General features: G+C 35.4%; 1 protein-coding gene across 2 annotated transcripts in view; it reads left to right on the plus strand.

Annotated features, from left to right (window-relative positions):
- VCPIP1 (valosin containing protein (p97)/p47 complex interacting protein 1) overlaps positions 1–13,769 on the plus strand; it is a 27,054-nt gene that overhangs the window by 10,858 nt on the left and 2,427 nt on the right. The window contains exon 3 of one of the 2 annotated variants that reach the window (XM_015559555.1): positions 11,904–12,052. In XM_015559555.1, the coding sequence (XP_015415041.1) occupies positions 11,904–12,052 (149 nt within the window). Of the gene's footprint in view, positions 1–11,903; positions 12,884–13,769 lie in introns of those variants that run through there. The other variant, XM_006756913.2, reaches the window with a different exon arrangement.

Consider the following 13,769-nt stretch of genomic DNA (forward strand, 5'->3'; position numbering starts at 1 on the left):
TGTTTCTCTCTCATCGATGTTTCTAACTCTCTATCTCTCTCCCTTCCTCTCTGTGGAAAATCAATAAAATATATTTTTAAAAAAAAAAAAGAATAATAGATTTATAATGAGCCTCTATTTACCCATAAGCTAGCTTCAACAATTATCAGTACATTTCTACCCCCATCTCAACTGGACTGTTAAAAATAAATTTCACACATAATATCTATGAGAACTTCCTATAACTCTTATATTTTTATTTTTAAAAAAATAACTGCAATACAATTATCACATTTAAAAAATATAACCAAATATCAGTGTTTAAATTTCCTTGAGTTTTGATTATGTAAAAAAATTTTTCTTCTCTTGGGTTTTTTGAATTGGGGACCAAAGAATGGCTTGCTTTCTCCCTCCCTCCCTTTCTTTCGAAGACGAGAATATTAAAGTATAATTTATATATAGTAATATTCACCTGTTTTAAGTGTACAGATATATAAATTTTGATAAACATATAGTCATGTAACCACTACCACAATCAAGATAGAATATTTCCATCATTCCAAAAAGTTGCCTTACATCTCTTTCTAATTAATCCCTTACCCTTACCCCCAGACTCTGGCAATTATTGATTTGATTTCTGTGTCTACGTTTGCCTTTTTCATATCACCATATAAATGGAATTATATAGTATAACCTTTTGTGTCTGGCTCCTTTGATTTAGCACAGGGGTTGGTAAATTGCCTGTGGGCCATATTAGGCCCATTGCCTTTTGTATATAAAGTTTTATTGAAACATAGCCACATTCATGTTTACATATTGTCTGTGACTGTTTTAAACGACAGTGACAGAGTTGAATAGTTGTGACAGAGGCTTTATGGTCTGCAAAACCTAAAATATTACCATGATGCCCCTTGACAGAAAAAAATTGCCAATTTCTGTTTTAACCTAATGCATCTAACCAATTCATCTGTCTGATTGCATATATTAGTAGTTATTCCTTTTGATTGTTGAGTAGTATTTAATTGTATGTATTCATCACATTTTAAAGAATTCATAACCAATTGAAGGACAGTTGGTATGTTTTTTTATTAGCAGTTTTTGGCCAGTATAAATATAGCCACTGAAAACATTTGAGTGGACATGTTATCACTTCTCTTTGGTAAATACCTAGGAGTGGGATTACTGAGTCATGTGGTAAATACATGCTTAACTTTATAAGAAACTTTGAAACCATTTTCCAAAGTGGATGGACCATTTTATATTCCTACTAGCACTGTATTAGAGTTAGCCAATTCTAGAATTCTAGTTACTCTGTGTCTTTGTCAGTACTTAATAGTATCAGTTTTTGTTTTTAAGCCATTGTAAAAGGTTTATAGTACTATTTCATAGTGGTTTTAATTTGCATTTTCCTAAAAATGGATGATACTGAGAGATTCTTTTCATGTGGTTATTTGCTATCTTCCCCCCCGAACCCCCCATTTTAAAATTAGTTTGGATTTTTAAAAATTGAGTTTGGAGAGTTCTTTACATATTCATTTATTAGATAAGTGTTTTGCAAATAATTTTCCCCAGTTTGTAACTTGTCTGTTTTCTTTCTTTTTAAAAAAATATATTTTATTGATTTTTTACAGAGAGGAAGGGAGAGGGTTAGAGAGTTAGAAACATCAATGAGAGAGAAACATCGACCAGCTGCCTCCTGCACACCCCCTACTGGGGATGTGCCCACAACCAAGGTACATGCCCTTGACTGGAATCGAACCTGGGACCCTTCAGTCCACAGCCAATGCTCTATCCACTGATTAAGGTATTACAAATGGCTGTCCTCTTTCTTTTTTCTTTTCTTTTTTTTTATTATTAGTTAAGGTATTACAAATGTGTCCTCATCCCTCCCATATGTTTTCTTAATAGTACCTTTCGAAGAGTAGAGCTTTCTAAATTTGATACCAATTTAACATTAAAAAAATATTTTTTAATTGATTTCAGAGAGGAAAGGAGAGGGAGAGAGAGTTAGAAACATCACTGATGAGAGAGAATCATTTATTGGCTACCTCCTGCACACCCCCTACTGGGGATCTATCCCGCAACCCAGGCATGTGCTGTGACTGGGAATTGAACCCAGGACCTCTTGGTCCATGGGATGATGCTCAATCCACTGAGCCACCACAGCTGGGCAACATTTTTTTCTTCTTAGGATTTATACTTTTTGTGTCCTATTCAAGAAATCTTTGGCAATCCAAGGTCACAAAAATTTTCTTCTGTGTTTTCATCTAGGAGTTTTTTAGTTTTAGTTAACTTAGATTTATGATGTATTTCAAGTTGATTATTTTTATATATTGCAAGGTATGTCAAGGTTCTTATTTTTTATTTATTTTTAAAATCTTTACCCGAGGATATGTTTTTATTGATTTTTAGAGAGAAAAACATCAACTGGTTGCCTCCCCTATACACCATGACCAGGAATTGAACTTGTAACATTTTGGCATATGAGAGGATGCTCCAACCAATTGAGCCACACCTGCCTGGGGACCTTTTTTGAAATGTATGGATGTCCATTTGTTCCAGAATCATTTGTTGAAAAAGCTACACTTTATCCATTGAATTACTTTGATACCTTTATCAATTATTGCCGGGCTGGTGTGGTTCAGTGGTTGAGCATCGACCTATGAACCAGGAAATCACAATTCCATTCCTGGTCAGGGCACATGCCCAGGTTGCAGGCTTGATCTCCAGTGGGCTGCCAATCAATGATTCTCTCTCATCATTGATGTCTCTCTCCCTTCCTCTCTGAAATCAACACAAATACATTTTAAGAAATTGCCCATGAATTATTTCCTTAAGAAGGGTGAATTATGTACAAAATATATGTCAAAAAGGTTATTTGTAAAAAATCATTTGACCACGTACAAATGTACCTATTTCTAGAATCTTCTTAAAAATTCTTTTGGATATTGTGGGTACTTTGCTTATCCATATAAATTTTAGAATCAACTTGTCACTTTCTACAAAATGTCTCCTGGGATTTTTGTTGTGATTGTGTTGAATGTGTAGGTCAAATTGAGGACAATTTTGATAATATCAAATCTTCTGGTTCATGAAAATGTTATATTTCTCCATTTACTTAATCTTCTTTAATTCCTCTTACCAACATTTTGTAATTTTCAGCATATAATTTTGCACATCCTTTGTTCATTTATACCTAAATATGTCATGTTTTGGGATGCTATTGTAAAATATGCTTTTAAATTTTTTTAAATTGATTTTAGAGAGAGAGGAGAGACAGACATCGATTTTTGTTGTTCCACTCATTTATGCATTCATTGGTTAATTCTTGTATGTTCCCTGACCGTGGATCAAACCTGAATCCTTGGCTCATCAGATGATGCTCTAACCAACTGGCCAGGGCAAAATATCGTTTTAAAAACTTCAGATTTCTTATTGTTCATTGCTAGTGCACAGAAATAAGATTGATTTTTATGCATTGACCTTGTATTCTGTGACCTTGCCAAACTCACATATTAGTTCTAGTAGCTTTTATCAGATATTTTGGGATTGTTTATATCCTTTGCAAATAAAAGATAGTTTTATTTCTTCTTTTTCAATCCGTGTGCCTTTTACTTCTTTTTCTTGCCTTACGGCACTGTGGTTATATGTTCAGTGTTAAATAGGAGTAGTGAGAGTGGACATCCTTGCCTTGTTGCTGATCTTAGGGGAAAGCATTCTGTTCTGTAGGTTTCCAGAAATGTCCTTTATCAGGTTGAGGGTGCATTCCCTTCTATTCCTAGTGTGCTGGAAGCTTATATTGTAAATGGATGGTGAATTTTAGCAGGTCTCTTTTCCTGCATCTATTGAAATTATCTTATGTTTTTTATCTTTAGTGTGTTGATCGGGTTGAATTGCATTGACTATTTTTGTTTGCTTACCTTTTTTTAAAAATATATATTTTATTGATTCGTTACAGAGAGGAAGGGAGAGGGATAGAGAGTCAGAAACATCGATGAGAGAGAAACATCGATCAGCTGCCTCCTGCACATGTCCTACTGGGGATGTGCCCGCAACCAAGGTACATGCCCTTGACCGGAATCAAACCTGGGACCTTTCAGTCCGTAGGCTGATGCGCTATCCACTGAGCCAAACCGGTGCTGGCTGCTTACCTTTTATTAATTTTTATTTTTTTACTTTAAATTAGAGTCAACATTTAATATCATGTTAGTTTCAAGTGTACAGCATAGTAGTTAGATTTACATAACTTATGAAGTGATCCCCCCAATAAGTCTAGTACCCCCTTGACACCATACATAGTTTTTGCATTATTATTGACTCTATTTTCGATGCTATACTTTACATCTCTGTGACTATTCAAAAACCCAATTAAAAATGGGCTTTAAAAAAATATTGAACCAACTTTGCATGGTGGATTCAGATTGCTCATATTTTGTTGTTTTTGCATGTGTTCATGTTCATGACGGATAATAGCATGTAATTTTCTTGTAATGACTGTATAATCAGGATGGTGTGTTGGCTTACATAAAATAGAGTTAGTAAGTGTTCATTTCTCTTCTGTTTCCTGGTAGATTTTGTAATAATTTTGATATTATTTCCTAAACGTTGGGTAGAATTTATTAGTGAAAACATTTGTGCGTGGAGTTTTCTTTGTTGGATAATTTTCAACTTCAAATTTAATTTAATAGAGTTATCCCTAATAAGGTTATCCCTTTCTTCTTTAGTAAGATATCTATCCAAGATGTCTTTGAAGATATCTATCCAAGTTATCAATTTTATTGGCATGATATTGTTTATATTTCCTTGCTGTTCTTTCAATGTCTGGTTAGGTCTATAGCTCTTTCATTTCTGATATTGTACCTCTCTTGTTTTGTACCTGTCATGTTTTGCTGACTAGTCCTGTTTATAACTTATTTGTTTTATTGATCTTTTCAAAGAAACAGCTTTTGGCTTTATAGGTTTTCTCTATTGTTTTTCTGATTTCAGTTTCATTGTTTTCTGCTCTTTATTTTATCCTTCTTTGTGCTTACTTTGTATTTAATTTGCATTCTTCTTTCAAGCTTCAAGTAGAAACTTAGATTAGTTATTATAAAGTTTTATTTTTTAAAACACAATTAAAGCTATAATTTTAAAGCTATAAATTTAAAGCTATAAATGTTCTTTGACACCCCTCACTTTTGCATTCCTTTTAAGTTTCCCTCTTTCACTTTATTCTACCTTCTGAAATATATCTTTTTTTAAAAAATATATTTTATTGATTTTTCACAGAGAGGAAGGGAGAGAGATAGTTAGAAACATCGATCAGCTGCCTCCTGCACATCTCCTACTGGGGATGTGCCCGCAACCCAGGTACATGCCCTTGACCGGAATTGAACCCGGGACCTTTCAGTCCGCAGGCCGACGCTCTATCCACTGAGCCAAACCGGTTTTTGGCATTCTTCTGAAATATATTGATACCAGTTAATGATTTTTAAAAAGTATTTTTAAATTAGGATTGATTATGATAATGGGGGAAAGAATAGTTTTTTTTTTAACAAATGGTAATAGGATAGGTATTATGTCCACATGAAAAATAGGAAGTTTGACCCCTATCTCACACCAAATACAAAAGTAACTCAAACTCTATTAAAACCTGAATATAAGATCCAAAACTAGAAAAATCTCAGAAGACATAGGTATACAACTTTTTGACTTTGTATTAGCAAAACCTTAGATATGACACCAAAAGTATAAGCATCAAAAAAAAAAACAGTAGATAAATTACAAGCCAACTTTTGTGTTGCAAAGGACACCACCAAGAAAGTGAAAAGATCCCTGGCTGGTGTGGTTCAGTTGGTTGAGTGTCGTCCCATGCACCAAGAGGTCAACAGTGATGGTTGATTCCCAGTCTGGGCATCTGCCCAGGTTTCGGGCTTAATCCCCAATAGGGGCATGCAGGAGGCAGCTGGCCGATGTTTCTCTCATTGATGTTTCTATCTCTTTGTCTTTCTCCCTTCCTCTCTTTGTCAAATCAATAAAAACATATTTAAAAAAATAAGAATGTGAAAAGACAACCCACAGAATAGAAAAACATTTTTGCAAATTATATATCTGATGATAGGTTTATATCTAAAACATAAGGAACTAAAAACCCCAATTAAAAATGGACAAAGGAGCCTTGGCCGTTGTGGCTCTGTGGATAGAGCATCGGGCTGTGCACCTAAGGGTCTCAGGTTCAATTCCCGGTCAAGGTCACATACCTGGGTTTTAGGTTTGATCCCTGGCCCCAGTTGGGGCGGGTGCAGGAGGCAACAAGTTGATATGTCTCTCTCACATTGATGTTTCTTTCTCTCTCCCCTCTCTCACCCCTTTCCACTCTCTCTAAAAAGTCAATGGAAAAAAACTATCCTCAGGTGAAGTTAATGACAGCAACAAAAAAATAGACAAAAGATCTGAATAGCCATTTCTCCAAAGAAAATGCTTACAAAGCCAATAAGCACATGAATTGATGCTCAGCATCAGGGAAATGCAAATCAAAACCACAATGAGATAGTATATCACACTCACTAGGATGAGTACCATTAAAAAGTCAGATAATAAGAACTGTGGGCAAGGATATAGAAAAGTTGGAACCCTCATACAATGGAATGTAAAACAGTGTAGCCGCTTGGGAAAACAGCTTGGCAAAGATATAACATAGACTAACTATACAACCCAGCAGGTCCACTCTTAGATGTATACCCAAGAAAAATGAAAACATGTCCACACAATATCTGTACAGAAATGTTCATAATAGCATTATTCATAACTAGTGACCCGGTGCAAGGAAATTAATTAGAAGGTGGCCAGTGGGACGGGACTGGCAAGATGGGCTGGACACGCCCTGGAGCCAACCTCCTGTGGTCCCTCCCCGGCTGGCTGCACCTAGGGTGGTGCTGTGGCTCGAAGGGCGTCTGCAGAGCGAGTGGGGTCCTTCCGGCAGATGGGGTCCCTCGGCCTGGCCTGTGGGGATTGGGCCAAAACTGGCTCTCTGACATCCGCCGAGGGGTCCCGGAGTGCGAGAGGGTACTCTGCAAAGTTGCTGTCATACAGGGTGTGGAACGCAAATGCAAGTGTGCAGTAAACCATGTGCCCTGACTGGAAAATGAACCAGTGACCTCTTGGTTCCTGGGTCCATGCTCAACCACTGAGTCATATTAGCCAGGCTTTTTTTTGAGCTGATATATTTTTTAAATGTTACCTGTGGTATTTATCCTTAGTAGGAGGTAGTTTAGAGCTCTGGAGTAAAAACATCTGAGGTCAAATTTTCTTTATCACTACTCCCCACATGACTTACAAGTTTTAGTTTCTTTATTTGTAAAGTGGGTATGGTAATCTCAGGGTTATAGTTAAGATCAAATGAAATTGTGCACATGTAACAGTTAGTAAAGGGCCTAGTACCAAATAAATTCTTAGCTAATGTGTGTTATTATTATTTAAATTCTAGCTGTTATTTGTGGCATTAAGTCTTGATTATATATATAACATCCATTTGAAATGGATCATCAGAAAATTATTTTATCTTCCAAAATACAATTTCTTATAATATTTGTGGTAAAATGTTCTCTTTTTAGGACAGATTCATGTGGCAAATCATTAAATTATCCTGCAGTCAAAGAATCAAGCCCTTCTCACTTGCAAACCCATACCCTCCAAAAATTGAAAAAGAACATGCTTCTCTTACTTTGTTAAAATCCACCCTAAGAGACAGATGATATATCTACATCTGAATAGAAATATTGTCCAATATAACTGAACGAGACTATAAATATTCCTATCTTATATATATATATATATATATATATAAAAGCCTGATATACAAATTGTCCGTACTCGCTATGGTGTGCACTGAACACCAGGGGGTGGTGCAGAACAAAGGAAGCCCCTGGCCGGCAGCTGAGGAAGGAAGGCCCTGGTCAGCAGCAGGAAGGCCCCAATAGGACCTGATGGCCGGCCAAGCCTAGGGACCCTACCTGTGCACGAATTTTGTGCACTGGGCCTCTAGTTCTTTATATTTGAAAAGGTATTTTAAAATTAATTGGCTTAAAATGTAGTAAGTTTCCTTGCAGGTGTTTATACAGGGATAAATGCAGGAGATGAATGGCAAATTTAGTTTTAACCCTTGCACAGATATCCTTTAACTTATATTGTTCAGTTTTGCTTGTGTTTGGACTTTATATAATGGAATTATGCTGTATACTTTCTGTGACTTGCTCCTTTTTTCAGATTCATTCATGTTAATGGGTTTAACTATAGTTTATTTTCACTATTGTGTAGTTTTCTATTGTATCATCTATCTATATCTATATATATATAAAAGGCTAAGCAACTGTCTGACCAACTGGTTGGAACTTATGACACACACTGACAACCGGGGACAGATGTTCAATGCAGGAGCTGTCGAACTGCAGTGACTTGGCAACAGCAGTTCTTGGGTGAAGCACCCTGGAACCAGAGAGGAGGGAGCCAGATTCTGGGGTGCATCACCTGAGAACTGTCCTCTTACAATCCAGGACCCCTTGAAAGATGTCGGAGAGCTGGTTTCGGCCTGATCTCTGCAGGCCAGACCAAGGGACTCCACCTGTTGGAGGGACCCTACTCACTCTGCAGATGCCCTTCGAGACATGGCGCTGCCCCAGGTGCGGCTGGCTGGGGAAGGACTGCGGAGGTTGGCTCCAGGGCATGTCTGGCCCGTCTCACCCAGTCCTGCCCTGCTGGCCACCTTCTAATTAATTTATTTTCAATGTGCACGAATCCATGCACCAGGGCACTAGTTTTAATATATTCATCCATTGTTCTGATGCATTTTTGGGTAATTTACAGTTTGAGGATATAAGGAAGAATGTAGCTATAAATGTTAGTATACATGTCTTTTGGTCTGTATGTGTAATGGAATTGTTACATGATATAAATGTAATACACCTTGATTCTTAAAAAATTCAAAGGACTATTATATAAGTTATGCTTAAAGGGGACTACAATACTTAAAATATTTGCATTGATTTTTTTAAATACATATTTTAAGTTTTTAAATAGTGTAAAATGTCTAGAAACTATAGAAGTGGGAAACAGCAGCTGTAATATTAAAATGTTTGTCTCATACACACTTTTTTGAGCATGATTATAATTACTTAGATTTGTTTCCTGCTATTTTTCTCATCATGTACATTTTAAGGTATATTACGAGGCATCATAGGTTTATTTATATCAGTATTAATAGTTGTATATTACTTCCATCAGGTAGACAATAATCATTCTCTTCTTGTTGAAAGCTTATATTGTTTCCAGTGTTTTATTGTAGATAATATTGTGATGAATTGTGTGGGACTCTGATTCTTTCCAGGGATAGCTAAGGGAAAGCCTCACAATAGCAGCCTGGAAACAATTACAAAACCTTTTTTGAGCTTAAAGAGAAATTAACTATTAATTATTTGATTTATATTAGACCCTGTGGTATGTGCTTTGCATGTATTCTCACTTGATCTTGAAATAATCAGTGAAATATGAGTAGCATACCCAACATTATTTTATCTGATTGAATTATAATGATCTGTTTTGTGTCAGTCTCCTATAAGAGTGACATTTTATTTTTGAATCATCAGGGTTTATTTTAGTTCCTGGTATATAGTGAGTCTCATTATATGTTATCTATTAAAATGAATGTTTAAAAGCTTTGCCCAGGTAGGTCCCTGACCTTACTTTAAAATTCTCTACTTTGCTGCTGTTGTTTTTTTGAGCCGTGGTTTAAAATCTCTGAGGTAGGGAATTAGTAGATAATAAACTGATTCCAGGGTTGTGCCTAAAAGGTGTTATATAAACCACATTTCTGATTTTAATTTTTGTGTGTCTATTTTTGCCATTTATCTCTGCCAAAAATGTGCAAAGAGGAAATTCTAGTTGAATTTTTATTGATACTTCACTTATCATTGAAATGAATGTTTATTTGAAATTACTGCATGTTATTTATTCATTTGCATTTTAGTTCCTTTCTCTGGTTATTTGGAATATTCACAGTGAGATACATTAGAACCACTCTAGCTTTTATCAGTGGCTTTTTAAAAAAAACTAATCTTAATAACTTATAAAACTGAAGACGACCCGAAAGCCCACAAAACATTCCAGAGTTCACTCATCTGCTCCCTCTCTGAATTTGTATAGTATACTTACTAACAATTTCTTTTTAAAAATATATATATATATTTTTATTGATTTCAGAGAGGAAAGTAGAGGAAGAGAGAGATAGAAACATCAATGATGAGAATCATTGATTGGCTGCCTCCTGCACGAGAGCCCGAAACCTGGGCATGTGCCCTTGATGGGAATCGAATCCGGGACCCTTTAGTCCGCAGGCCGATGCTCTATCCTCTGAGCAAACTGGCTAGGGCTTAACAATTTCTTTTTAAAAGTAGTTTGCTCTTGCCTTTATATTTTGCCATAAACATACCCATATGTACCATTTATTATTAAAAGTTGTCTACTTCATCTTTCTTTTAACATAGAAGAAAATCTGTGGTTTCATAAAACTTAACCCTTATTTGTGCATACTTGGAGTTTAATTACAGTGACAAATTTAAAATGTAAGAATATTGGATAGTTTAAAACACACATATAATTTTTTTATTCTGAGACTGCAAAAACTGTAATGTTTTGAAATACCATGTAGTGAGATCAAATTGCTCAATTATAAAATAAAGAGAAGCCTGCTTTAAAGTCCTGTCCTCTACTGCTGCATAAGTTGACTATCAGAAGTAAATTGCAGTGGGCCATTTTGAGGAGCATCCCCAAAATAACACAGGCTTATTTTGGTGGTTCTGACCTACCAGAGAGGAGTAAGAATAGTAACATGTAATACAACTATTTCAAAGAAATTGAATTGAATAAAATCTTTTAAATTTATTGTGAACAGGTGTCAGTTCTTAAAATTATACTGTGACTGCATTAATCTTAGCTTTCTTACATGTGCCCCATAAATACTACTTTAACTATGGAATATGTTCTTTTGAAAGTTCATATTTATTTGTGAAAAATATATACCTTTATCATACTGAGAAAACAACTTGTATTCTGGTATTCTGTAATTCAGTAAAATTACTATTTGTAATTCAACACACTGTGCAACATGTTTGTGTAACACTTTGCTCTAATGGGTATTTTTGCAAAGTGTATAATTTGAAGCATCAATCAGACCGTCAAACCTCAGAGGGAAGGTAGGGGAAGGTGGGGTAAGGGGGAGAGATCAACCAAAGGACTTATATGCTAACATATAGGCCTAAACAATGGACATAGACAACAGGGGGATGAAGGCATGAGTGGGGGGATGGGGGATAATGTGGGGATATGTAATAACTTAATAAAAAAAATTTTTAAAATTGAATTTTAGTAAATGAAAATGTATTTTCTTACTGCTCTACAATAAGCCATTGCTTTACTAACACTATTGCTGTTGTTTTTTTTCTTATAGCTTAGCTATTTGTTTGAGGGTACTTTCCTAACATTGTGATAGGTTAATTTTATATATATGGTTTAGAAATATTTGCTTTATGTCTCTCTATACAGATACATAGGTAATATGTGTATATATTTTGCTGAGCCATTTGAGAATTAAAGGTATGATATTTTACTTTTAAATATTCAACAAGTCTCTTTTTAAAACAGGACATTCTCTTACATAAACACAATGCAAAACGATATATTCTTTTAAACATCTCCCCAGGTACTACTTTAAGGTCTATGGTGATATTTCTTTTTTGTAATATTAAATTACATTGATAGTAATTTATTTTCTAATTTTGTTTTGAAAGCTGTAACCTGTAAATTATTGAAAATTTACTATTTCACCTAAAATTGTCTTTACTGTCCTTTTTAAGTAACATTTTAATATGTTAAATATCTTTCCCCTTCTTTAGGTATGGCTGATGGCAAGCATTGTACTTTTCCACATCTACCTGGCAAAACCTTTGTCTATAATGCTTCTGAAGATAGACTGGAGTTGTGTGTGGATGCTGCAGGACATTTTCCCATCGGTCCTGATGTTGAAGACTTAGTTAAAGAGGCTGTAAGTCAGGTTCGAGCAGAGGCTTCTACAAGAAGTAGGGAATCAAGTCCCTCACATGGGCTATTAAAACTAGGTAGTGGTGGTGTAGTGAAAAAGAAATCTGATCAACTTCATAATGTAACTGCCTTTCAGGGAAAAGGGCATTCTCTAGGAACTGCATCCAGTAACCTACAACTTGATCCAAGAGCTAGGGAAACTCCAGTTGTAAGGAAGCATAACACAGGGACAGACTTTAGTAATAGTTCCATTAAAACGGAGCCTTCTATATTCACAGCTACTCCTAGTAACAGTGAGCTTATTCGAATAGCTCCTGGAGTAGTTACAACGAGAGAAGGCAGGCAGCTGGATCCTGAATTGGTTGAGGCCCAGCGAAAAAAATTGCAGGAAATGGTTTCTTCTATTCAGGCTTCAATGGACAAGCACTTTAGGGATCAAAGTACAGAGCAGTCAACATCTGATCTTCCTCAAAGGAAAGGAGAAGTTACGAGTTCTGTGAAGTCTGGGAGTCTTCAGACTGGCTTACCTGAATCTTTTTCTTTAACTGGTGGCACTGAAAATTTGAATACAGAAACAACTGAAAGCTGTGTGGCAGAGGCACTGGGAGCAGCATTTGCCACAAGGTCAAAAGCACAAAAGGGAAATTCCGTGGATGAGCCTGAAGAGATGGATAGTCAAGATGCTGAGATGACAAACACAACTGAGCCAATGGATCACTCTTGATTTAATTAGAGGCTAATAAAGGCAAAATGTTTATTGTGAATATGTAATATTTGTTGGCTGGGCCACATAATTTGATTAGTCATTAAATATCTTGTACGTATATAATTCAAAGGTTATATCTTGTTATTCAGTGCATGATAGCAAGTGTGTGATTGGCAATAGCTTTTAATATACTGCTGCCCAGGCTGGCTCTGAATTCCTACAAATTAGTATTAGATCTGCTGAGATGAGTTTTTTTCATATATGTGGTTCCTTGGAAGTTCTTTGTAATTTTAATTTCATGAAAGTCTTAATGTTTCAGACATGAAAATTCTCTTGCTAAAGATGTTTGATTTCTAAAAAGGCTAGGACTGGGAGGGAATGATATTTGCTACCGTTGATGTAACCACCCCACATATTTACTAGAGTGTCAAAGATTTATGTACATTTGAAGGTTATCCAAACTAAATTGTATCTTAAAATTCATAAAAAGGATTTTTTAGATATTAGGATCTTGACATTTCTGTGAATGTAAACATTCATAGAGATAGTATTCTTGGGGAAAATATTTTGAGAATAGAATGTAATGATAAAACATTTTGCTGATTTGAGCAAGATTATGGGGAAAATATCTGTTCTAGAATGATAGAAGTCAATGTGATTCAGTAATGTTGCTGTTTGAGTTAACACAGCCAATAGTGTGCTCTGTTGTGGATAATATGTTACTATTATTTTTTGAATCCTGGCCTAGTCAAGTACCACCAAGTTTGTTTTTTCTTTAATCTTGCAGAAAAGTTGATTGCAAAGTGTAGTAGAAAATGTAAAAATTATTGTAGCAGTAGTTAATCTCTAATTTTCAGAGTTTGTCAGATTCACAGACAATTTATAAATGAGAATTTTTCTTTATGAATGAGTTACATTATTCTACGATTTTGATCAGTGGTATGTAAGTTTATATATGCTAAGTATCTTTAACACCTCTCCTCCCTTTGAACCAAAACTGCTTTGTTCCCCCCCC

Source organism: Myotis davidii, unplaced genomic scaffold, assembly GCF_000327345.1.
Source record: "Myotis davidii unplaced genomic scaffold, ASM32734v1 scaffold393, whole genome shotgun sequence".
Lineage (NCBI taxonomy): Eukaryota > Metazoa > Chordata > Mammalia > Chiroptera > Vespertilionidae > Myotis > Myotis davidii.